Below are 26,267 nucleotides of genomic sequence, written 5' to 3'. Positions count from 1 at the left end.
GCACATGGCGAAACATGTGCATTAATCCCATGTAAACCAACAGAAACCTCTATGGTTGGGCCTTAGTGAACTTCTGCATATACACTACCGTTCAAACGTTTGGGATCACCCAGACAATTTCGTGTTTTCCATGAAAACTCACACTTTTATTGATCAAATGAGTTGCAAAATGTATAGAAAATATAGTCAAGACATTGACAAGGTTAGAAATAATGATTGTATAGACGAATTGTATAGCCGAATGTCGTCTTTCAACCGCTGGCTGTCGAGGTGGTGCCCAGCGAATAATGTGGGCTACGTAGACAACTGGAAGACTTTCTGGGGAAAACCTGATCTGATGAGGAGAGACGGCATTCATCCCACGTTGGACGGAGCGCGTCTCATTTCTGCGAATATGACCAAGTTGATCACCGGACTTAATCTATGACAACCCAGGGTTCAGATCAGGAACCGGGAGCAGAGTTGTAGTTTAACACCCTTCTCTGCTCTTCCATTCGAGCAGTTACCCACCCTTAACTTTAGAGTAGAGACTGTGTCTGTCCCACGGCCACTTCAATTAAATAAATCAAAAGTAAGCAGAAGAGGAGTCGTACACAATAACCTTATACAAGTTAACACAATTATTTCAGCAGTGCAACAAAATAGGTCTATTAAATGTGGTCTCCTAAATATTCGATCTCTGTCATCTAAAGCTGTGTTACTGAATGATTTAATATCAGATAATCACATTGATTTATGTTGTCTAACTGAAACCTGGCTGAGCCATGAAGAATATGTCTGCCTAAATGAATCGACTCCTCCAAGTCATATTAATACTCACGTTCCTCGAGGCACCGGTCGAGGAGGTGGAGTAGCAGCCATCTTTGAATCGAGCCTATTAATTAATCCTCAACCAAAATTACACTACACCTCATTTGAAAGCCTTGTTCTTAGTCTTTCACATCCAACCTGGAAAACACTACAGCCAATTCGATTTGTGATTCTGTACCGGCCACCAGGTCCATATTCAGAGTTTATATCTGAATTCTCAGAATTTATATCAAGTTTGGTTCTTAAAACCGATAAAGTTATTATTGTTGGAGATTTTAATATCCATGTGGATGTTGATAATGATTGCCTTAGTGCTGCATTCATCTCCTTGTTGGACTCGATTGGCTTCTGTCAGAGAGTACAGAAACCCACTCACAGCTTTGGCCACACGCTTGATCTTGTTCTTACTTATGGCGTTGACATTGAGCATTTGAACGTCTTCCCACAGAATCCTCTTCTGTCAGACCACAACCTCATAACTTTTGAATTTATACTACCGAGTGTACTCCGTTAGTCAAAGTTTCTACACCAGATGTCTAACTGACAGTGCTGTAGCTAAATTTAAAGCGATTCCTTCTGTATTTGATTCGATACCACGTCTCAATATAACAGAGGACTCCTGGTCTAACTTTAGTCCGTCCCAGATTGATCATCTTGTTGACAGTGCCACAGGCTCCTTGAGAATGACACTGGACTCGATAGCCCCTCTGAAGAAGAAGACAGTGAGGAAGGAGGTTTGCTCCTGGTATAACCCTCAGACCCGCAAACTGAAGCAAGCGTCACGAAAGCTTGAGCATATGGCGTTCAACTAATCTCGAAGAATCCCGCTTAGTTTGGCGAGATAGTCTTAAAACATATAAGAAGGCCCTCCGTAATGCCAGAGCAGCCTATTACTCATCAATAATAGAAAAAAATAAAAACAACCCCAGGTTTCTCTTCAGCACTGTAGCCAGGCTGACAGAGAGTCACAGCTCTGTGGAGCTGAGCATTCCTATAAACCTTAGTGGTAATGACTTTATGAACTTCTTTAATGAAAAGATTTTAACTATTAGGGACAAGATTAATAATCTCTTGCCCATAACCAGTGCCAATCTGTCCTCAAGTGGAATGGCCTTGGAAACCGCTGTATGCCCTGGTGTATATTTGGAGGGCTTTTCTCCCATCAACCGTGACCAATTATTTTCAACGGTTTCTACTTCGAACACGTCTACCTGTCTCTTGGACCCCATCCCGACGAGGCTGCTTAAAGACGTTTTGCCTTTAATTGGCGGCTCTCTATTAGATATTATCAATGTGTCTCTGCTAACAGGCCACGTACCACACTCCTTCAAGGTGGCTGTTATTAAACCTCTCCTGAAGAAGCCCACTCTGGATCCAGAGGTATTGGCTAACTACAGACCGATCTCTAACCTCCCTTCCTCTCCAAGATCCTTGAGAAAGTGGTCGCAAATCAGTTGTGCGACTTTCTACATCATAATAGTTTATTTGAGAAATTTCAATCAGGATTTAGAAAACACCACAGCACCGAGACGGCACTGGTGAAAATTACAAATGACCTCTTAATGGCAGCAGATAAAGGACTCCTCTCTGTCCTGGTCTTGTTAGACCTTAGTGCTGCATTCGACACCATTGACCATGACATCCTGTTACAGAGACTGGAGCAGTCGATTGGCATTTCAGGCACGGCACTAATTTGGTTTAAATCCTATTTATCAGATCGATCTCAGTTTGTATTTGTAAGCGATGGCCTCGATAACCACCAACGTTAATCACGGAGTTCCACAAGGTTCTGTGCTTGGACCAATTTTATTTACCTTATACATGCTTCCTTTGGGCAATATTATCAGGAAACACTCCATAAACTTTCATTGTTATGCAGATGACACTCAACTATATTTATCGATAAAACCAGAGGAGAGCAACCAACTCTGTAAAATTCAAGCATGTCTTAAAGACATAAAAACATGGATGACCTGCAACTTCTTGATGTTAAACTCAGACAAAACCGAAGTAATTTTAATCGGCCCTGAGCACCTCAGAGATCAATTATCTGGTGATGTGGATTCTGTAGACGGCATTGCCCTGGCATCCAACACCACTGTAAAGAATCTTGGCGTTATCTTTGATCGGGACTTGTCCTTTAACTCCCACGTAAAGCAAATCTCAAGGACTGCATTCTTTCATCTACGTAATATTTCAAAAATCAGGCACATCTTGTCTCAAAAGGATGCAGAAAAATTGGTTCACGTTCGTTACTTGAGACTGGATTACTGCAACTCCTTATTAGCAGGCTGCTCTAATAAATCTCTTAGGTCCCTCAGTTGATCCAGAATGCTGCAGCTCGTGTTCTCACTAAAACTAAGAAAAGAGATCACATCACTCCTGCACTAGCTGCTCTGCACTGGCTCCCAGTAAAATCAAGAATCACTTTTAAAATTCTTCTCTTAACCTACAAAGCCTTGATTGGTGATGCTCCATCATATCTTAAGGAGCTTGTCGTACCATATTGCCCCACTAGAGCTCGCTCACTAAATGCGGGACTACTTGTAGTTCCTAGAGTCTTAAAAAGTAGAATGGGAGCCAGAGCCTTTAGTTATCAAGCTCCTCTTTTATGGAACCAGCTTCCAATTTCAGTCCGGAGGCAGACACAGTCACCTCGTTTAGAGTAGACTTGAGACCTGCGTCTTTGACGGAGCTTATAGTTAGGGCTGAATCAGGTTTGCCCTGGTCCAGCCCCTTGATATGCTGCTATAGGCTTATAGCTGCCGGGGCACGTTTTAGGATGCACTGAGTACCTATCTCCTCTTTTTCTCTCCTTAAGGATGAATTTTCATCTCTCAATCACACGTTACTAACTCTGCTTTCTCCCGGAAGTCCTTTTGACTTTCGTCTCATGGGGTCATCGGACCCTATGAGACGGCATAGATCCTATCTGCCTGACGGATCGTCTGGGTCGTGGAATTCGTGCTCATGACTACGCCACTGTCCTGCTGAGACTCCGCCCTCCTCCTCCCCACCGCCATCTGCCTGATGGATCGTGGAGGTCTCCATCGTGGAATATGCCTACTATGAACTATTCATACACTCTGTCATATTCATTGAATGTATTTTAACTCTAAATCTGTACTTCTGTACACATTACATCTATTGCATCTGTCCATCCTAGGAGAGGGATCCTCCTCTGTTGCTCTCCTGCAGGTTTCTTCCCTTTTTTTCCCCCCTGAAGGGTTATTTGGGAGTTTTTCCTGGTCCGATGTGAGGTTTTGGGGCAGGGATGTCTATGTGTACAGATTGTAAAGCACTCCGAGACAAATTTGTAATTTGTGAAATTGGGCTATACAAATAAACTGAATTGAATTGAATTTGTATTTGAAGTATTAATTTTTTTCTTCAAAATTTGCTTTCGTCAAAGAATGCTCCTTTTGCAGCAATTACAGCATTGCAGACCTTTGGCATTCTAGCTGTTAATTTGTTGAGGTAATCTGTTGAAATGTCACCCCACGCTTCCTGAAGCACCTGCCACAAGTTGGATTGGCTTGATGGGCACTTCTTGCGGACCATACGGTCAAGCTGCTCCCACAACAGCTCAATGGGGTTGAGATCTGGTGACTGTGCTGGCCACTCCATTACAGACAGCATACCAGCTGCCTGCTTCTTCCCTCAATAGTTCTTGCACAATGTGGAGGTGTGCTTTGGGTCATTGTCCTGTTGGAGGAGGAACTTGGCTCCAATCAAGTGCTGCCCACAGGGTATGGCATGGCGTTGCAAAATGGAGTGATAGCCTTCCTTATTTAAAATCCCTTTTACCTGGTACAAATCTCCCACTTTACCAGCACCAAAGCAGCCCCAGACCATCACATTACCTCCACCATGCTTGACAGATGGTGTCAGGCACTCTTCCAGCATCTTTTCACCTGTTCTGCGTCTCACAAATGTTCTTCTGTGTGATCCAAACACCTCAAACTTGGATTCATCTGTCCATAACACCTTTTTCCAATCTTCCTCTGTCCAATGCCTGTGTTCTTTTGCCCATACCAATCTTTTCTTTTTATTGGCCAGTCTCAGATATGGCTTTTTTTTTGCCACTCTGCCTAGAAGGCCAGCATCCCGAGTCGCCTCTTCACTGTCGGCGTTGACACTGGCGTTTCGGGTACCATTTAAAGAAGCTGCCAGTTGAGGACCTGTGGGCGTCTATTTCTCAAACTAGAGACTCTAATGTACTTGTCTTCTTGCTGAGTTGTGCACGGGGCCTCCACTTCTCTTTCTGCTCTGGTTAGAGCCCGTTTGTGCTGTTCTCTGAAGGAGTAGTACACACCGCTGTAGGAAATTTTCAGTTTCTTTGCAATTTCTCGCATGGAATAGCCTTCATTTCTAAGAACAAGAATAGACTGGCGAATTTCACATGAAAGTTCTTTTTTTCTGGCCATTTTGAGAGTCTTATCGAACCCACAAATGTGATGCTCCAAATAATCAACTAGCTCAAAGGAAGGCCAGTTTTATAGCTTCTCTCATCAGCAAAACAGTTTTCAGCTGTGCTAACATAATTGCACAAGGGTTTTCTAATCATCCATTAGTCTTCTAAGGCGATTAGCAAACACAATGTACCATTAGAACACTGGAGTGATCGTTGATGGAAACGGGCCTCTATACACCGATGGAGATATTTCATTAGAAACCAGACGTTTCCACCTAGAATAGTCATTTACCACATTAACAATGTATAGAGTGTATTTCTGATTGATTTAATGTTATCTTCATTGAAAAAAACAATGCTTTTCTTTGAAAAATAAGGATATTTCTAAGTGATCCCAAACTATTGAATGGTAGTGTACATGCAAACACAATCAAGGATGTTGGGTAATTTCAGTTGTTTACGGGCCAACAGGATGTCCTGAACAATAGTGTATTTTCACTTTAGCTGAGCATTTTGTCTTCACCAACACGCTTTAGAAGTGAAACATGTGACTTATTAATCTCATGATGAAATATGTACAAGTGTGTTTCTCAGTGCTTGGCTTATACGGTCTGTGGCATCATCATCATCATCAATATCCATCATGCAGAGTATACAGAGAACGGGGTTGATTTCACTTGCATCCGAATCCCTCACAAAACTCCCTTCAGCTCTGCACTGCCCTCTAGCGGAATTTATAAATAACACAAGTTGAACATGTGAACACCTGGGCTGTGTCTACTACCGCGCACTTAACGAAGTACACTGCAATGCAGTACACTGCAATTCAGTGCACTGCATTGCAGTGTACTGCGTCGCTGATGAAGTGCTGTCTCAAATGGAACACTTAACCGTTAACCACTTGGCGGAAGTGACGGACGCAAATCTGTTCACGGCACCCGCGAAATTAAGCCGGGAGTGACGTATGCAAATCTGCTTGCGATACCCTAACCCTTAAACTGACAACATGAATGCACTTCTTGCCCTATTGTTGTCCCTTGTTTACCTTTCTCCACCCCATGTGGAAACTGCGATACCTCCACAATCGCGGCAGGAGCCTCCGCCTTCTGGCTGAAGTCGAGATGGTATATGTAAATTTAATTGTGTGATTTTGCCTTACCTTCACAGCATAGCTTCATGTAGTAGTTGCAATTAAATTCTCCTCGCTAGGTATGCTAAATTCTCAATTATCTTTGTCAGAAGTAGCCTTCTTCTTTGCAATCCACATACACACCATATGGAAATAAAACATGACAAATCTGTACCTGTTTGTCCCTAGATTCCAATTAGTTTTAAGAATTATCCACTGAAATGATAGTCATCATCTGCTTGAATTCACACAGTAATAGGCCTACTTTGACTGACTGTACTTTTATACACATCTCTGTTGTAGTGAAGTTCACCCTGATACAGGAATCAATTAGCAATTGAACACACAGGCATATTAATTTGTTGTTACAAACATGCATCAATTCTAATATAAATCAGAAAACGCAATAAAAGACTACAAAACCTCAATGACAACATTTTATTGATAAAATGACTTACATATTAATATAATCTTCCTTCCTCCTCCCACACACTCTACAGCAGCCACCCAGTCCCAGGTGGCGCTGCCATATCAATGTTGCAATGCCACTGCTGGCATTGTATTTTGATGGCCAGTGACATGAGGGTGGACTTCAGGCTCACCCGAGTCATTCAACGCCCTCATGGCTGTGCTGGGCACTGACTGACCACGGTTGGGGCCCCGAGATCTCCTGTCTAGTTTTTATTTTTTGGCTTGCCAGCGCCACCTCCTATCGGGTGGTGGCCAGGGCCTTCGACAGGCCCCGGGCTCAGTGCATGATGCCAGGGTCCTGAATAACAGCCCCATCTTCTATGAGCAGTCATCCCCTCCACCAGGATACTGTATCCTTGGGGATGGTGGCTACCCTGCCTGTCCCAACCCATCTGCCTCATGACCCCTTCAGGCAGCCTGTCATAACCACCTCCAAGCTACAGCTGCTGCCTGTCAAAGGCCAGGTGTGTTGTGTTGTGGAGAGGTCCTTCGGGATACTGAAGACGCGATGGCGGTCCATCTTCTTAAAGGCCCTGGAGGTGGATGTGAGGTGCCAGAGGTCATTGGAGCCAGATGTCGGGAGGGCAGCAGAGGACCAGCACCAGCACCTCCAGGAAACGTCTCTGGGGCAGGAAACAGAAATAGGATAGCCATTCAGTGCTCTGTCCCAGACCACGATTACATTTAAATTAATACATACACGACATTAAAAAAACACACAACGATGATTGAAAGCTACAATTATTTCTAGACGGACAAGCTTAGATAGCTATCGTAACGGTATTAATTATCGGGCGGTGTCATGTTAACCCGTTATTAAACTGAGCATATCCATTGTTAATCCATTATTAAAATTGCTATTTCGATTGGTTAACAGAACAGCCGTTGTTTAACACTGTCCGATGACTGACAGCTATCTGTCGTCGGACTTGCCGCTGGAGCAAGCGCCTGGAGCCGACCTGCCCCCGCTCGTCAAGCAGAAAGTGTCCGATAAAAGTGCACCTTCGTCGGACTGGCCGGGTGGTGGATTACCCAGCTAGTTTATCATAACTGCCATGCAGATCCAATGGCATCTAATGCTACCTAGGTATGCTCACTAATCTGAGAATGGCATGTTAGTAGTACATTGTAATACCAGTACAATGTGTAACTACCGCTGATACTTACATTTACGGTCTGTAGCTTCGTGGTCTACCGCTTGTGCTGTCCGCCATTGTTTTAGAAATAAAATGAAAAGCTGGCGAAAGGGCTCCTCCTCTTCCGGTACGTAGCCAAGATGGCGGCCGCTTAGTGCGAGTAGTGTCCATCGTTTTACACTACATTTTTTGCCCGTTTGCAGTGCGCCATCCGGGTACTTTCAGTGCACTGAATTCTGCTGGATTTTTCAGTGGCGCACTTCGAACACTGAAAGTCAGTGCTCGAAGTGCTCAAGTGCGCGGTAGTAGACACAGCCCTGGTGTCACATTATTAGATATACAGTATGTAAAAAAAAAATACTAAATAGTATTGACTCTGTGACAATATTATATTATTATAATATATATAAATAAGGTGCACCGTGGATCTGTTGAATGGCTACCCCTCATGCAGCCAGCCCTGCCCTGCAGACCAGCTGCTCTCGAAATCTTTCCCCTCCGGTAATTCCGCGTTCTCCGCCGACAGAACAACTCCCCGCCGCCGCGGCCGACGGGCCACACACCCTCCTGGAGTAGCGAGAGAACACTTTTTAATATAATATATTTGTTATTTAAAAGGCTTTTTTTTGTTTGCACAAATGGGGGAAATGACGGAGCAGCAGAACTTCTCTGAAGTTATTACTCGGATATTTCAGGAGGCGCCGGCCGCCAGGAAGGACCTGGTGGAGAACCACAGCAACCTCCTGCGCGTCGCGGACTACTGCGAGCACAACTTCCTCCAGGTGAGTTATGCTCAATGGAGGAAAAGAAGAAAAAAAAGTGCCCTGGTAGAAAAAGCATACGACATAATTTCAGATATTAATAATAATGTGTATATATATATATATATATATATATGTATCGTTCAGGCGGAGGACTCCACCAAGGCGGTGGAGGAAGCCAAGGGCTTGGCTGCCCAGGCTCTGGCCAGTGTGTCGTACCAGATCAACAGCCTGGCCACCAACGTGCTGAGGCTGCTGGACTCCCAGGCCATGCAGATCACCGACATGGCGTCCTCGGTCAACCTGCTGTCACTGGTGAGTGGCACATGTCCCCCTGAGGGGTGTGACCCCCCCCTGTCAGACTCCATGGATGATTGGACCATTCTGCTTCTTGTCTGTTGAAATAAGTAGATAGAAAGCACATTTGCATTCATTAATTTGACCTTTGACCTACTAATAGGTAGTCTTACTGTTGTCAGGAGCCAGGTGCAGTATTCGTTGTGCTTTCAGGGTCAGCTCGGTCGCCCGTCATCCATTCGTGTTCATAGCTACCGACAGAAGAAAGACTCTCTCTTCTTTGTGTGTTTTCATGCTGTGCTCTGTGGCGTACAGGCGGCCGCCATCCACTGCGAGACGGTAGCCAGGAGAGAGATCGGCGCTTTCACGACTCCCAAAAACAGGAGCCGCTGCAAGCCGGTGACCCCGCCGGCTTCGGGCAAGGAGGCCGAGAGCGGCTACACCAGAGTGCCCATATCCTACTCCGTCCTGGACTCCACCGGACACTGTTTTGCGGTACATTTTGGGGAAAAAACCTTTCCGAGTATCCGGGTGGATGTCTCGGGGTGCAGAGATGCTTTTTCTTTTTACACCTTTTGGTTCGTCTTCTCCCCACAGTTCACCGAGCAGCCGCCCAGAGAGAGAGCGGACACCACAGAGAGCGTACAGCCGGCCGCAGACTACCTGGTGTACGTAGATAACGTCCTCCTTTTATGAACAACACACAAAACTACAGTAGGCTACTGGTTATTATAATCGGGGCGTCACATGACCCGATTGAATTATGATCACGACCTCTCAAGCACACTAGCTGACACGTTACATGTCTTTGGCAGTAAACAACAACAACAACAACAACAACATTTCTTTGAGGAGCTAAAGCTGGATGTGGCTCACAGTAGCTGACGGTGTATTTTGTGTCTGCAGATCCAGTCTGGGCATTGCTGTGCCTCCACCCTCAGTCCCCACCTTGCGTACTGCCTCCCACCCCGTGGACCACGGCCCGCCTCCCCCGCCTGCCGATTTGGACCTTGATATGCCCTCCCCTCCTCCACCACCACCTCCGTCTTCCTACATGGACGACGGCCTCCCCCCACCGCCGTCCTTCTCGGCCTCGCCCACGGGTCTGCCCCCACCTCCCCCTCCGCCGCCAACCTCTCTGTCAAATGGCTCCTACCCGCCTCCGCCTCCTCCGATATCGGGAGCTGCATCCCCTCCTCCACCACCACCACCCCTTCAAACTGGCACCTTTGGTATGGCCCCACCACCACCACCACCACCTCCTCCAGTATCAGGAGCTGCATTCCCTCCACCTCCACCACCGCCCCTTCACACTGGCACCTTTGGTATGGCCCCACCACCACCACCACCTCCTCCAGTATCAGGAGCTGCATTCCCTCCACCTCCACCACCGCCCCTTCACACTGGCACCTTTGGTATGGCCCCACCACCACCACCTCCTCCAGTATCAGGAGCTGCATCCCCTCCTCCTCCACCACCACCGCCCCCTCACACTGGCACCTCTGGTATGGTGCCTCCACCCCACCCTCTCCTACGCTAGTGAACATGATGTTTTGGGATGATTTTTGTTCTAACTGCTGTGTTTCGCCATCAGACGTGTAAAACATGGAAATATCTTCGGCCCGAGATCAAAGTTGAGCGTTAATAATAAAAATAAAAACCTTGGTAAAATGTTGAGCTGTTTCACGTGTGTCCGGCGGCTCGGCTTGAGCCTCAAAGCATATTCTCTAAAGTCCTCCTTCAACGTGAACCATTGTGCTGCGGGAGAGAAGCCTCCGACATGTTTCAACAATACCTCCAGAGCATTCCGGAGGAACAAGCTGAAACAGGGACCCTTGTGTTTCCCTGTGGGGTGATCCCCTCCCCCTCCCCCCGCCTTATTACTTTTGTGTGTCGTTTATCTCGGTGTGTGTTAATCAGTAAGTCACATCAACACCCGGCGGCCTTTAGCCCAGCGCCATCCTGCGGTGTGGGCGAGAGCCGCGTCGATGATGACATCGCTGTGTGTACGTCACAGGCTGGAACCTCGAGGCCACGAACATCAACCCTCTACTCACTCTGCTCTGCATGGCCTCTACTGGAAAGTAAGCTTTGGTTTCAGCTTGTAAACAACTCAAATAAGTCAGAGAGCGCTAATCCAAATGCGAGCAATGGTTTTATATTTGACTTTGTCAAGTAAGGACGAGGCCCCGACTTGTATATCTGCTGATTTACTTTTACTTTAATCGACCCAGCTTGTGGCGCCGTGCCATAAAAGCTTCACATGTAGTCATAACGTTGAACTCCATGTCGACAGTGTCTGCTTTACTTAACTAATGATGGGTGTAAGTGCCGTGGTGGCTATACATTCCAGGATTATGCAGCTTTCGCACTAATTATATCGTCCTTATAGACGTTTGTTTATGTGGGATTTAAGGATACGCGGAGATAAAGAGCGACCTTTGACCTCTATAACTGTGTTGCTAAATGACAATAAAGTGCACGACGAAACGTAGAATACATTTAGAGTTCAAGTTTAAAATCAGGTTTGTCTTTTTCTTTTTCTCAAGAGTGAGTGGAGCCTGATTTTAAAAGTACAATCCCATGGGCAGTATTTATGACGATTGAGTTAGCATTTCAGATTAGTTTGTTGGAGCGGGTGGAAGAAGAAACCCAGGAAGTAATTTACATATATGAAGCATATTTTAAACCTCCTTACAGAGACCCTTCTGTCTACTGCTCAGGAGACGTTGGCCCACCTCCATACAGGGTACGGTACTGTCTGCATCTTCTTTGCATTCATGACATCATATTTCATGATGGGGATGATCATGAAACTGACTTCTGAGATTTCATCGTCAGCAACCAAATTGGAATTACAGTAAATGTTTTTCGTTTCTCTTTTGGAGCTTGACCCCTCAGTCATACACAATGCTCCAGATTACTCAGAGCAACCCTGATCTCTTCCTCTCCACTTCTTCAGACACCTTCGAGATGCAACCATTGGTCCTCGTTGTCCCAGGGAGCGACTCTCTGGAATCAGATGAGAGTCAATACGAGGCCGACGCTGTGAAATTAGGTAAATTAAAGATTAGGAATTCGTAGAAGAAAAAATAATAAATTAAATGCCCTTTTCTGCTTTGATACGTACCCAGAATTAAACAGAAACTTCAGTTGATATTTCTCAACTTTTCTCTTCTGGAACTTTATGCAAAGTTTGCAAAACTTTACAAACTATGTTTTTTTTTTCTTAACAAAATCTAAATCTATTTGACCCTATAGCAACCTTTAGTGCTTGGGTGTGTTCATAACCTGTAAGCAATCCGCTGGATGGAAAGCAGAATCTTTTTATGGATGATGCAACGACTGAAACTTCCAGAACAATTTAGATAAAACTTGCCCACACGTGCAGTGCGTATGTTTTGTCTAAAGAGGTACAATATTTGAGTTAAAGCTCTATTGTGTAAATGTTTTAATAGTATTTTTTTGTTGTAATTTACTAAATAAATCTATACTTTTATAAAAACTTGTTTTCCCTAAAGCAAATAGGACACTGGGTTTCAGGCCACATGGTGGATTCAGCCGTCACTATTCTGACAAAGTTCATAGAAAATAAGTCGCAGCATCCTGAGGAATGACATATGTTGGTTTGCCGCAATAAATAGCAATATTTTATCAATTAATATTTTTGTTATTTCATCCACTAGAAATATACAAGCTGCCATGATTCACATGGCACGGTCATTGGTCACAGCCATTAACTTTGATTACAAGCCGGTCCATGAGCCCTGGGGAAGGCCTCGGACATGATGCCCCCTCAGCGCTCCACCGATCAACGATGCGGCATGAGCACACCTCTACGTCCTGTGTCTTTAACAAAGACAATAATGCCATAAAAGCTGCTGGGATTGTGCACTTCCCCCAGTGACACATCATCTTCCAATCGCAACGCGGAGGGCAGGACAGTTTCTGTATGTTTTGTATTCACAAATAAGGTAAGGACTCATCCCACTGTATGATAATGATCTTCTAACTCTGCATCACTACGGTAACGAACATAGGGTAGAATTATGCCAACTCTATTGTTTTCTTCATATATATATTTATAGGATGAAGGTCCACTGTCAGTTGTTGAACTCAGACAGCATAAAGTCAAACTGCATGCTGGTCAATTCAACTGTCAATGAAAGTCCATTTTTACAAATAATTGCATAGTTTTTGACCCCCCCCCCCCCGCCCCCCTTCCCTCACAGTAATGTCAGAATTTGGACGTAAATTCCAACCATGACTGAGGTAGTAAATATCTTCCAATATCTGTAAGTAGTTTAATAAAGCCAAGAATGTATCCCTCCATACAGGAAGGGACTTTTCTGTTTTTTTGAGACACACACAAAGTCTTGAGCTGGCGGCGATGTGCCTGTAGATTCCCGGCCCTGGTGGTGTCCATCGCCGTGGTGCTGCTCTGCTTCTATCGGCACGCCAAAAAGAAGCGAGCGGCGTACGACGTCACCGTGCCAACGCCGCGAGACGCCGACTCATCTTCAGTGCTCCGTACGGTTTCTCGCCCTGAACATCATGCAGAAGAGCCCAGAAGTTATGACCGACTCCCTCCTCGGTACAGCACCGTGGACTTCCCACCACCATACTGCCTGGTGTGTAGCCCTCCCTGCAGCCTCCCACGACCCCTGATGTAGACCACTCGTCTATTACTCATTAATAACATATAGGAGCATATCGGTAGTCCAGACAGAGCCATACTGTGGTTCTCTAAGTGGATTCTTCAATATTTTTAAACTTCAATTAAATATCCACGAAGAATGAACACTTGCGGTGTACTTAAAACATTAGGAAATATGTGAAAATTGCTGTAGAACAATAGAAGAAGATGGTTCTCTTAAGACATGAGCATGTATCACTCTTCTCATCTTTCTCTCAAGCAAGAAAACCCATAAGCGTATCTCCCAGAATGAACTGTTTCCTCAACACTAAACTTACTGTGTTCTTTCTCAGGTTAGTCATCTAGCGCTTCAGGCTAATACCTGATGTATTATTATAGGAGTTGAAATACCAAGTAAAAGTGTTACTACAGTACCATTATTGTACTTCTCTTTCATGCAGTTTGACCCAAGTGTTTGACTACGAGATGTACCCGATGACGCTGCCTCTGGCCCCTCATCCCTGGACCATGTCAGGACCTCTGCACCCGACCCCACGATCCTCATCCAGCACACAGACCCAGCCACAGAGCCACACGGGGCATCCACCGGTGAATCTACAGTTACACTGACAAACCTTCCGTTGCATCCTGGGATTTTAACTTAAAATAAATTGCATTAGTACTATTTGTAGTATTCTCAATTTTAATACATTTTGTATGAACATTAAATCCACAGTGTAGTCGTCTACACACCAGCAGAAGCATCAAAGCACCGGGTGTTTCTCGATGTTATACTAATATACTCTTTATTCCAATACAGTACTTACAAGTTTGAGGGAAATTAAATAAATATTGAATCAGTTGCCAGTATTATATTTCTCTAAATTCTAAGAAGGACCATGTACAGTGATAAGAGTGTTTTCCTTGGCTTTTTAACCATCTTAAGGCAAAAGTAAGTATGAATTTGAAGCCTTAATTATAAAAATGGACTTTTTGTACATCAAAAACCACAAAAACGTGACAACTTGCATTAATTGTTAAGTCATTTGTTTGTCTTCATTATACAATCAATGCATACTGGAGGCTACCTCATATTTCTTCTCCGTTATTTTGTTGTTGTTGTTGTTCCAAGTGCTACAAAGACAACAACACGTCCCCTGGCTCTACTCACTGTCAAACAAACGGACACTTTTACAGCACAGGAAAACAAATAAATGTCAAATGGAGATCGTTAATCAACGCACAAAATGCTCATGTAGAGTAAATGTATTGCACGTGTATATATATATATACAGGACTGTCTCAGAAAATTAGAATATTGTGATAAAGTTCTTTATTTTCTGTAATGCAATTAAAAAAACAAAAATGTCATGCATTCTGGATTCATTACAAATCAACTGAAATATTGCAAGCCTTTTATTCTTTTAATATTGCTGATTATGGCTTACAGCTTAAGAAAAATCTAAAATCCTATCTCATAAAATTTTAATATTTCCTCAGACCAAGTAAAAAAAAAGATTTATAACAGCTGAGTGTTTGTCAAGGCTCAGGAAACCCTTGCAGGTGTTTCGAGTTAATTAGACAATTCAAGTGATTTGTTTAATACCCTACTAGTATACTTTTTCATGATATTCTAATATTTAGAGATAGGATATTTGAGTTTTCTTAAACTGTAAGCCATAATCAGCAATATTAAAAGAATAAAAGGCTTGCAATATTTCAGTTGATTTGTAATGAATCCAGAATGCATGACATTTTTGTTTTTTTAATTGCATTGCAGAAAATAAAGAACTTCATCACAATATTCTAATTTTCTGAGACAGTCCTGTATATGTGGTTTTCTTCAAAATGATCTATTGCCATTTGCTTTTCAAATTAGTGGTGACATAATATAAAGCACACTTAGGAGCACATACAATCATTCCGTATGATAAAATGGTACAATATTGAGTTTTTATCACAAACATTTGGTATCTTTCCTTCACAAATCTGTCCTCCCGGTCCAATGTAAACATACACTACGTAACGTAGGAAAGGCTCAAAAGTTCAATACAAACGAAAAACCTTCAATAGAGCATTGCGATCAGGTCTATTTTCACGTTTATTATAATATACACACGCTCACTCACACTATTGCACTACACCTCATAATCAACTCTAAATCTTTCTCAACAAATATCAATAAAATTATCCCGATTCTGACAAATAAAGTACTGCCGAATGTCAAATTCGGCAGAGGAACACGAGCTTGTACGAAGACGCTCTACACGAGGCGGGTCATTACGGACCTCCACCAGCAAGGTCTGCATGGACACCCCCCTCTGGAGCTGCCAACCCGTCCTCTGACCTTCGACCTGTGGACCCGGCACCTTGCTGGTGAGCTCTCGGTGGCCTTCAGAAGACCCAACTGACGGGAACCCACTGCTGCTCCGTCGACAGTTTGTCCAGAGCCGACCGCAGACTTCGGAACGCCGCTTCCAGCCCGTCGTTCACGATGCAGAGGTCAAAGTAATGTCCGTAGGCCCGCTTGATGCGCTCGCTCTCGTCCACCGTCCTCTTTAATTCAGAGTCCTGTAGGGAGCATCTCAGGGAGAGGGCCGATTAGGAGGAAATAAATACAAAGAGCAGGCAATTACTCGAATGGAAGAGCAGAGTAAACAGTGAAAGTTACGATGACTTTGAAAGTCGTATAAGTCGAATGCAGAGACATCAATCTCTAATGTTGAGTAAACAAACGGCTTCAAACTCAGACTTTATTAAATGGCCATATTTTTTTATAGGACAACAGGAATAAGAGAATGGGTTTTTAAAGCCTCGACGGAAACACACACTTACCGTTAACTGCTTTGTAACCACTCCGGACTCCATTGCTGACTTATTCATAGCTTTGAGAACCTCGAAATCCGGGGCTTCAATGAAAACAACGTATGGCAGGAACTCTGACGTCCGCAGGACTTTAAGAGCCTTCAGAGAAAGAACATTTACGGTCACTGTACAGCACGCAACACATACGTGATTATTAAGTTGAGAATGGGATTTAAAAGCAACGGCAGTTTCTTCATCCAACAAGTCTATAAAGCTAATGTGTGCAAATAAAACAAGCCGAGCGTTTCCGGCAAATTAAGTACAGCAGATCATTAAAAGATCCTCTTTGATAAATATTGATGGTGTGCTTAGCTGCACGTAATCAGTTTGATTATAGGAATAGTGATGGACTTTGTGAAAACAATGAATGGATGGAGGTTTAGATGGCATCTACCTGTGGGTTGACGTCCAGGATGCAGATCTTTCCCGTGTCGATCACCTCGTGTATGGAGTGGATCTTGGTGCCGTACAGGTTCCCGTCATACTCGCCGTGCTCCAAGAAACGAGCGTTTTTAATGTCGCACTCCATTTCGCTACGCGTCATGAAGGAGTACATCTGGCTATCCCTCTCATCCACCTTTGGTTTTCTGCAGGTGACTGAAAGATAAAAAAGAAACGGAAGATGAAATAGATCATTTTTACTCAAACACAAGGATTAAATCACAAAAAGAAGGAGAAAATATAACAATAAAAAAAGTAATTGGATGGAAAAGAAAACATTAAAACTTCAAAATCGAGAGACAAGATGACAAAGAACTAAATGAACTGAAGCAAAACACATTCCAATAACAACAGTAACAAAGCATGCAACAATACAACAACATGAACGTAAATGTTGGATGGAGTTTGTGTCGTATATGTTTTAATGTGATGATGAATGGCTGCACTCACAGGGGATGGTGGTGCCATAGCGCTGGGGATCTGACACCAGCAGCTTGTTTTTCAGACTGCGACGGCCAACCCCCTGAGCACCAATCAGAACCAGTGTCTTCCTTCTGAAGGGCGGGACCTTGGCTACCTCTTCATATATCCGCAGCTCGTGGCGATCAAATTCTATTCAGAAACATGTAATTAGGAATTTATTCTGTAGCCTAGTACAGAATTAAAAAAAAGAGGCTGTGATATTACACTCTGTGAGGCGAGTTACCTGCATTCTTGGTGGTCAAATACATCATCTTTTTTTTCTTCTTCCCACCCATCCCAGCACATAGAGGACCTGAGAAAGACAAGAAGATGAACTATCAGGGGGAAGGTCAGGGAATAAACTGCAGGGTCATAAATCAGAACTATTTGGAGATTCAGAGAATTCAATACCACTAGATGGCACTGTGCACCAACGTGTATCAGTCTGCTGTCAGAGAACACCTGTGACAAGGCAGTCTGCTGACCACAAGCAATATGATATGATACATCGTCATTTAGCCCGCGGGGAAGAACGTCTTATGAACAGAAACGAGAAAAGAAGGAAACATGAGATCAGTTCTTTATTTCCATGCCAGAAATCAACCTATCAGCTCATTTAGTTGGCGCCACCTTACAGCCACAGTGCTAAATAATTATGTATTTTTCTAAATGTATGAATTGGACCGATCACACTTATTTGTATTCAAATCATGCTCTCAGTTGGTGTGATGTGTGAAAAGCGTGCTAGCAAACAGATGTGTCCTTCCCAGGCTCCAAGGACAGTACAGTAGCGCTGTCATCTTCCTCTCCTCCGTAAGGAAAGGGCATGCTGCGACTCGCCACCTGTGTGGTTGCTCCTGAGGACTCAGAGCAGATCAATCCAAAAGGAGCACAGCCTCTTTTCACCCCACATCTCATAAGAGAAGAGATGATTATTGATCCGGTTTGTATTTACGGGGGTCTTATCACCACTCCTCAATTAACTCTCTTTCTCGGGACACCTGCTCGTGAAGGTCGGACTCTACAGCTTAATCACAAGTCACGAGTCTCAGCGATGCTCATTACCAGTTCTCCAGTGCTCACTGACAGAGCAACAGACCCGGAGGTGAGGGGAGGACGAGCGGCCGGCGCCTGTAAGGATTGCGCGTACGATACGGAGAGGAGCAGATGTTGTCTTTGTTGCCATTGTGTCAAATCTGCATAATGAGAAGGGCTTCTCGTCTCTGCTGCCGAGAGGTGTACCTGTGCTAACGAGCTCCAGATCTCTCTTCACAAACGCTTTCCTCTTCTCCTCAAGCAGCTGGCTTGGAATTAGACCTGCGCTGCCTCCCTCTATGTGACAGGCCTGTGAGGGCACACAAACATAGAGGTAACAAGCAGCTAAATAAATAAAAACTTGGTCTCACTTGATGCACAATAATATTGGATTTCTTGGGTTTTGACTGACCTGCCACCAATTGAGGTCCTCCTGGTTGAAAATCTGCAGAATGTCTCCGCTGTAGAAGCTCAGCCCGGCTTCTCTACAAGGAATCAGGTTGTCATGGGACGGGTCGTAGTCAAAGTGACACTTTACAAAAGCCTGGATGGATAAAGAAGGTGAAGAGAGGGAAGGGGGTCAGTGAAATAACGGATGTCAAAACAGACTTATTGAACGATACACGTTTAATTGAATAAACAGGGAATGAATATGAATGCTTCCTCTTGTGTGGTGCATGGAGATGACGTGTAGTAGATGGATTGGGTGAGTAGGTGTCCGGCACTATGAAACAGCCTTGAGCACAACAGACATCAAGGCTTCAGCTCAAAGCCTGGATCCCAACTGGCAGGACAAGGACACACACAGAGAGAGAGAGAGAGAGAGAGAGAGAGAGAGAGAGAGACTCACACACATAAATAGAGAGAGACTCACTCACAGAAATAGAGAAAGAGATAAACACTTACACACAGAAATAGAGAGAGAAAGACTCCCACAGAAATAGAGAAAGAGAGAGAGAGACAAAATCTGTAGCCATGGTAACCATCCCATCCCCCCTTGCACTCAACGCCTTTTCCCGTATTGAACTGATGCATAAAGCTCTACCAGCCGTTGCTGTCCTGTGTCTCGTTCTACGCCTGAGACGCCACAGTGGACGGACACAGTCTGACCACAGGGACGGTCAGGGTTCAGTCCCCGTGGGACACAGACAGCTGGATTCAGGGAGAACTTTAGCGAACAGCATCCACCTACACGGCACTTCACTGAGTGAGCACAGCCAAATCACTTTTTTTATACATCTCAAACTGACAGTCGCTATTAAGTGTTCAAGTGCGCACTTATAGGGATGATATCACACAAAAAGGAAAAGTAAAAACGAGTTTGCTCTGGTTCCACAATGCAACGGTCTTTATACTGTAGACATGTCTTCTTGCAGAAGCACTTTTTGAAATGTTCGGAGAGCCACGACTCAGAACACTGTTTCTAGTGAACAACCCTCATTGTGTGGGTGATAAGTTCTCTGATATGAAAGCCATTTCAGGTGATTTCTGACAGACGGGCTGCTGCCAATAGGGGACTTCAGTCCAACAGATGTTGAGGTATTCAGTCTGGACAAACCAACTGACCATCATTGATCGTGTGTCTGATAAATCATCATGGAAATCTAACTTTTGACCTTTTACCTGTTTCATCATTTATAACAATATGTTTCCCCAAGAGCAATAATATGCTTCAAAGACATGTGTAGGTCTGAGCTAGTCTCAATTAAATAAACCCTCTCTACATAATTTCCTTGTCAATTATGTTCCAGTATATTTATACTGTAAGTAATTAATTTTGCATGTCTCCTTCAAGCTCTAGTGTTCCTCTTCCCTACTGCGAAGACCAATCAGTCACAGATCCTTCAGCCCAACGCATCTCCATCTGCATCCTCCGACGTGCTTCATCCTTTTGACGTCACCAGGCAACGCAACTCGTTTACTTCCCCTCATTTTAAACTGGGTCACATTTTCAGCGTGACGAGACTCATCTGGCTCTTAGAGAGCGTGCATTCCTTACCTGGCGTAACCCGAGGAGAGCCACAACACCATCATGTGTGTCGGCTGTCTTGAGTATATTCCTACAAAAAATGGATCTGCATGATATTTCTGATGTGAACTTTACAACCACAGGAGGAACGAACTAAACGAAAAGGACTCTATGGGATCCCTCTTTTCCTTTCTTGTTCTGGCAGACTTCAGTTATTGATCCATTATGTACGAGCAGAACATGACCCTACATTTGGATAAGTGACCAAGCTGGGAAGCAGGTATTACTGCTGCAGCCAGTAGTGCCAGGCAGAGCAGTGAGTGGTGCTTACTTACATTCAAACTAATCTTTGTTCCACAATATCCATTTCAGGAGGATCAGAAATGTGTAGTTCCCCCCCCTCAGCTGACCTGTCTTGGTGTGTGTGGCTCCTGGTAGCTGGGCAGGATCTTCAGCACCACACTGCCGCTGGCCTCCTTCAGCATCTCCTGGAGCACTTTGGGGTCGTTGCCCACCTCCTGGCCGTTCACCTCCTTGATGATGTCGCCCACGTGGAGCAGGCCTTGCTGGTCAATCATGCCACCGTGGAGGATCCTGGCTATCACCAGCTCACCATTCTCCACTCGGAACGTTACTCCCTAGTTGAAATACAATAATCAGTTGTTAAGTGGGTCACCTTCACTCAAACAACAACAAATATACAAGTTTGAACTCAATAACAGTATTATTATAATAAATGAATTAACAGTGCTTGCAATGAGTGACGCTGCTGCAGGAATATGTATCCTGGAATCACTGTAATGGACACCAGACGCTGCCTGCAAACAACTATTGCACATTTTCTCTTAAAAAGATATTTAGGCTCAAATAAAGAAACATTTCAAAGTGATTTTGCTTTATTTTTACACTTAACTTGCTGTCAGTTTGGTGCTCCTTATTTGTCCCAGTCAGTTTCCAACTATCCTATAAAACATGACTTTATGACATAAGTAACTTCCTTCATTTGTAAAGTGTGCAAATGACGATTGAGTTAGTTTGACAAGTGAGACACTATTGCACCTGGGAAAGTTATCACTGGTATTAATCCACCACATGTTAAGGTGCTGCAGAGTAATCGCCTCTACATTGTGCTGCAAGGCAGTTTAAATCTCTTTTTAACAATGCTACAAAATAAATCTCATTATACTGAGTGCATGCGCTGCTTACACAAATCGTCCCATTAATTAAAGCATTGTATCTGCTCGCAGTAAACAGGAGGGCTCTCTGCTGCCTCACTGATTACAAAGGGGTTGCCGCATTAACCGATCAGATTTACCAGGTGCTCTCCAGACACCTTTCGGATGCCCACCATCCTGACTGCGTCTGGGGGGACCGGCTGGTTGTTGAGGGCTGCGTCCATGAAGGAACAGGGGCTGGCGGGAGGTGTCTCGTAGTTTTTGGACGCCACAGAATCATGAGTCTCCATGAGGGACTGTGAGCAGAGCAGCAGGGGACACAAACACTGATGATGGCACTGACAAACAGGTTTTTTACCCTCTTCCTCTCGTAACATGATAACAAGTCAATGCATGGACTGAAGCAAATACTTTAGCTCAATATTAATCTAATCCATCCTTGCGCAACATGCATAATTTAGCAAGAACATCACTTTGAGAAGTAATCAATGAGTGACTGTTAATTAAAGCTACAGTTAGCTGTGGACCTGGAAGTGAGGCTCCTTCAGGATGCGGACCAGCTCTTCCACAGCAAGACTCCGGTCAGAGAGCGGGTTGAGCTCCTTGAGGATGTCCTGGACCAGCTCCATGTTGTTGTCCCTCACAGCCTCCAGCTTGGGCTCCTCAAACTGCTCGTGGGCCTGGGATTTAATGAATGTGAAATGGGTGTTACGTCAGGTTCCTTCTCCCAGCACAAGTGCCAGGTGTTCCTGATTCCCTGATCATGTCTTCTCAGTGAGCAGTGCTTGCTAAATGTTAATGAAATGCTTTCTGACTTCTGCAGGACTTTTTTATTTTGTATTCATTTACACACCAAAAAGGGCAAGACAACAACAATCTGAAGCAAACACAGACTGCACTCATAAATCCTCAATGAAAGATACAAGAAACAAGAAAACTAAGCACAAACGTGGGTCAAATCTTGCACCTGGTAGGTTTTTTTATGGTATGTTGATGTTAAAAAATATATATATTTCAGGGAAGTTTAATTTTTCACTTTCTCCTTCTCTGCTGCCGTTTGTTTAAAAACCCTTTAAGATAAACGGTCATGTACAGTTGCACGCCTTGCAGCTGTACATCAATAAATTTTGTATTTGAAGATCCAGTGTCAAGGCGTTCCCACAGAGGACTTGTCTGGCGGGACTGATGACTACTCTGGAAAGAGAGACAGGATACGGTGCACAGATACACACAAACAGATATCCTTAATTGCCTGCATGTACACAGCCTCATCTTATACACTTTACTACACACACACAAGCACTGTACACATTATCCTTTCGCTGTAATCTTCCTGGATCTGCCTGTAATTTCCCGCTTGCGGGATCAATAAAGTATACATCATCTATCTATCTATCTTATCCGCACAGACAAAGTTATTTGCACATGGGCTTAAACACAGTTTAAACACAGTGATTCAGCGATGCGGCAGAAGGACTTTGTTTTGGCAGAACTCTTTGTAACCTGACAGAGCGAGCTGTCGGTGTCGGGCCATCGGACTACGTGCCATATGATTACACGTTTTCTAGAGCCATGGGACGCTTCTTAGAGCTTGTGTCTGTTTTGCTACCACTTAAAATGCGTTATAAAATGACTAATTATATTTAAAAATGACTAAGATAAGCATGTTTTCATTTACTGTGACGGTCTTTCAGGTTGTGGATACACTATCATTTACGATGCTAATTTAACGTCTGCCAAGTACTGACACTTGAGCCTTTTAAAATGACAAGACACTACGAATCTTTCTCGTCCCCACCGAGACATCTCAGCTATAAAAGGCTAATGAGCGCTGCTGTTCTGAAGGCAAAGAGGAAATAACAAAGCAGTTTCATAGCTATGCTCTGCATCTCCATTACATATCTAATGGATGCCTTCTCTAATATGAACATGGAGCACAACTGTAGCTAACGCTCACAGGGGTGGTGCTGTAATTAGATCAATCTTGTTCCCAATGGTCATCAACAGTAGCAGATGACGGTACTGCAACTTAAAGGAAGACTTGCGACTTTAAAAAAAAAGTATATAGAGGAGGTATGACTCTTTTGTACTCATCATTTAAGCATGATGTGCCATTATCCTGTAATTTACTTATGTCTTACAAATTCTCCTTTGAATGATGGAAAGTTAATAGACAGTTTCTCACACTGCATCATTCAGCATCCAGTGCTTTATGATTTTCTTTTAAAGCAGACTGTTACTCCACGGTGAGCGCTGAGTGCTCCATGAAATCGATTAAAAAGATGAAGTGCACTTCAGCATGTGAAGACAAGCTTTTATACATGATTTCTGTTTCCGTACTTTCAGAATTGTCAAGATTCGCCCGCTTGTCACATAATAACTCGATTGTCTTGCACAAACTGCTTTGTACTGAATTCAATGCTTTAGAGGCCACATTGGCACTATTTAACAAAAAACACGGAGTGTTATTTACAGCTTAAACAGGGTGAAATGTAATGGCTTGGAATGTAAGTACATAACTAAATGTCTAAATGCAGTTTATTCATCTGTCCTAAAGGTCTCAATAGTCCTGATTGCTCGTTCAGATATACAGCAAAGCATTAAGTCCGTGCCACAGTCATAGCTGACCATAATCGAGCGCTGTGGAAGCCCTCGTGCATGATGATAGTCCCTGTTGTCAGTATCTGTTCAGTGTTGGCTGAATCACCCTTCAGATTCATTATAGCAATTGCAGGTTGGGCTGATTGCATCATTCTGTCGTGAGTGTGGTGCAATCAGCACAATTCACTGAAGCCACCGTGCCATTTGCACACAAGCACAGACCCTTGCTCCGCCCCCCTTGTAGCTTGTTATGCATATATAGAGCCACCATGGGGTCATCTTGGAAATCATTTTCACATCCGTGGGCAAGGCGTCTTTACTCATATCTTGCATCAGCAAAGTAATCGTTATGGTAATGCTCATCAATACAATGTCTGCGAGAACCTCCACAGACGTCCAGTACACACACCAGTGTTGTGCTATTAAGACGCCGGCATGCACACACACACACACACACACACAGGAAATCAATCGGAGTTGAAAGTGAAAATAAACCGAGAACAAATTGACAGAGAGAAATGGAGGTGGAAAGGAGCAGAACAGGCTGTGCATAAAAAGCCTCCCATACTGCTGAATGCAGTGTAGCCGACTGCTCCCTGTGGATAGTCCATCTCCAAATGTCCTGCACAGAAATGCCTCTGAATGAGACTGGCCACTTTTACCCTCTGGCTCTTGTCTGAGTGTCTGAGATGTAGGCCAGCAGACCAATTCACGGCCACGAAGGGCTGCCACCTCAGTGCGACTCGGCCAACACCGACTGTGCAAAGTTCGAAAGATAAATGCGGTAATCCATACTAATGACTCTCAACAGCACAAAGGAAAGGCACAGAGTGAATGTCAGTACACGGACGTGAACTGCATCCTTACTTTTCTCCTTGCATACTTTTGCAGTGAACAAAAGTTTACTCACCGACGTCCACACTTCTAAAAAGTCACGTGTGCTCTTGGCAAGAAGGGGAAGAGGAAGGCATCGCCACCAGAGGGAGACCCTTTCTGCCACCGCTGAGCTCTGTCACTCTTCTCCATTCATTTTAAACTAAAGCTAACATAATTGAACATATTGGTCAGGTACACTCACACGCTCATGACACTGAAATACTAGATAATAGCTGGTGAAAGACACTGCTCAGAAAGAACTACGGTTTGGATGTTCATGAAACTATTAACTCTGTTTTGGATCAAATCAAAATATAACTAATCACTTGAGTAATTCAACTAAGCTGTCTAAGCACAAGCTCGTCTAAATTAGAACAGAGTTGTAAGGATTTCAGGTCAAAGGTCCATTAGTTGTGGTGAGACCTGAAACAAACAGCTGCTTGTAGTTTCCTTAATCCGCTTTATACCAGAATAATTCACTTGTTTTACATATTGAAAACATTTCTGTTGTCTCATTGCATCCCTTGCATCAAACCTTTATTTAACAATAAATATTTTTTTGGTTAATTGTCATATACTTGAATGCAAAAAACTATAAATAAAATACAACTGAGTCTTTGTTCACGAACATTTGACTCATTCAGAATCGTAGAGAGACAGATGGTGGATATTGTTTGAAAGGTCTGAATCGTGTGAATATATTCTTTAATCGTATTTGCTCTTACGGTTTACCTGTGATTATCATTATTATTTTGGTGGGAAAGTTGTTGACCTTTAACCCAGAATCTTCTGTATATGGCAGCGTCAGAAATAAACGAGGGCAAACCTATACTTTTGTGCGATACAAAATAAATTGAATTGCACAAAATAATAATAATTGAATTTGAGTTTTCATCTGAATTTCACTGCCTGTGCAAAGGACACAGAGTCTCTTATGAGAAAGCTCTAATGAGAAAACAATGAAGCAAGACCATTAGTATGCTAATGTATCCTTGATTAATTTAAGTTGCTCTTTTGAGGGTAATTAATGCGAGCATAAATTTAAAATGTAAATGTAATAACCCATGCAAATCTCTGTGAAAACATAATGATTGAAATGCAGGAGAAGGCATGTTAAATTTCAATGCTCAGACAAAATGCTAAATTGCATTGCTATTTAACCAAAAGCAGATAAATTGTAAATGTGCCC

The 26,267-nt window shown here is 43.7% G+C and overlaps 2 protein-coding genes across 3 annotated transcripts in view; one reads left to right on the top strand and one right to left on the bottom strand.

The window, feature by feature from the left end:
- Window positions 1-8,351: 8,351 nt before the first annotated feature.
- Window positions 8,352-10,693, top strand: abi3b (ABI family, member 3b). The gene is made up of 6 exons (XM_056429863.1): window positions 8,352-8,461; window positions 8,656-8,742; window positions 8,869-9,036; window positions 9,334-9,513; window positions 9,616-9,686; window positions 9,925-10,693. Exons 1-6 carry the CDS (start codon window positions 8,396-8,398, stop codon window positions 10,556-10,558), a joined length of 1,206 nt encoding a protein of 401 aa, XP_056285838.1. The 5' UTR covers window positions 8,352-8,395; the 3' UTR covers window positions 10,559-10,693.
- Window positions 10,694-15,588: 4,895 nt separating this feature from the next.
- mpp2b (MAGUK p55 scaffold protein 2b) overlaps window positions 15,589-26,267 on the bottom strand; it is a 38,024-nt gene continuing 27,345 nt past the window's right edge. For both annotated transcript variants that reach the window (XM_056430515.1, XM_056430516.1), the window contains 10 exons: window positions 22,129-22,281; window positions 21,742-21,897; window positions 20,837-21,064; window positions 18,870-19,001; window positions 18,665-18,767; window positions 17,667-17,735; window positions 17,411-17,572; window positions 16,914-17,116; window positions 16,490-16,618; window positions 15,589-16,225 (listed from right to left, as the gene is read on the bottom strand). In XM_056430515.1, coding sequence (XP_056286490.1) covers window positions 16,049-16,225; window positions 16,490-16,618; window positions 16,914-17,116; window positions 17,411-17,572; window positions 17,667-17,735; window positions 18,665-18,767; window positions 18,870-19,001; window positions 20,837-21,064; window positions 21,742-21,897; window positions 22,129-22,281 — 1,512 coding nt within the window. In that variant the 3' untranslated portion in view covers window positions 15,589-16,048. The remainder of the gene's footprint in view (window positions 16,226-16,489; window positions 16,619-16,913; window positions 17,117-17,410; window positions 17,573-17,666; window positions 17,736-18,664; window positions 18,768-18,869; window positions 19,002-20,836; window positions 21,065-21,741; window positions 21,898-22,128; window positions 22,282-26,267) is intronic.

This window comes from Pseudoliparis swirei, chromosome 13 (assembly GCF_029220125.1).
Source record: "Pseudoliparis swirei isolate HS2019 ecotype Mariana Trench chromosome 13, NWPU_hadal_v1, whole genome shotgun sequence".
Taxonomy (NCBI): Eukaryota; Metazoa; Chordata; class Actinopteri; order Perciformes; family Liparidae; genus Pseudoliparis; species Pseudoliparis swirei.
Note: the sequence above shows the minus strand (reverse complement) of the source record. Positions and strands in the feature narration are given on the sequence as shown.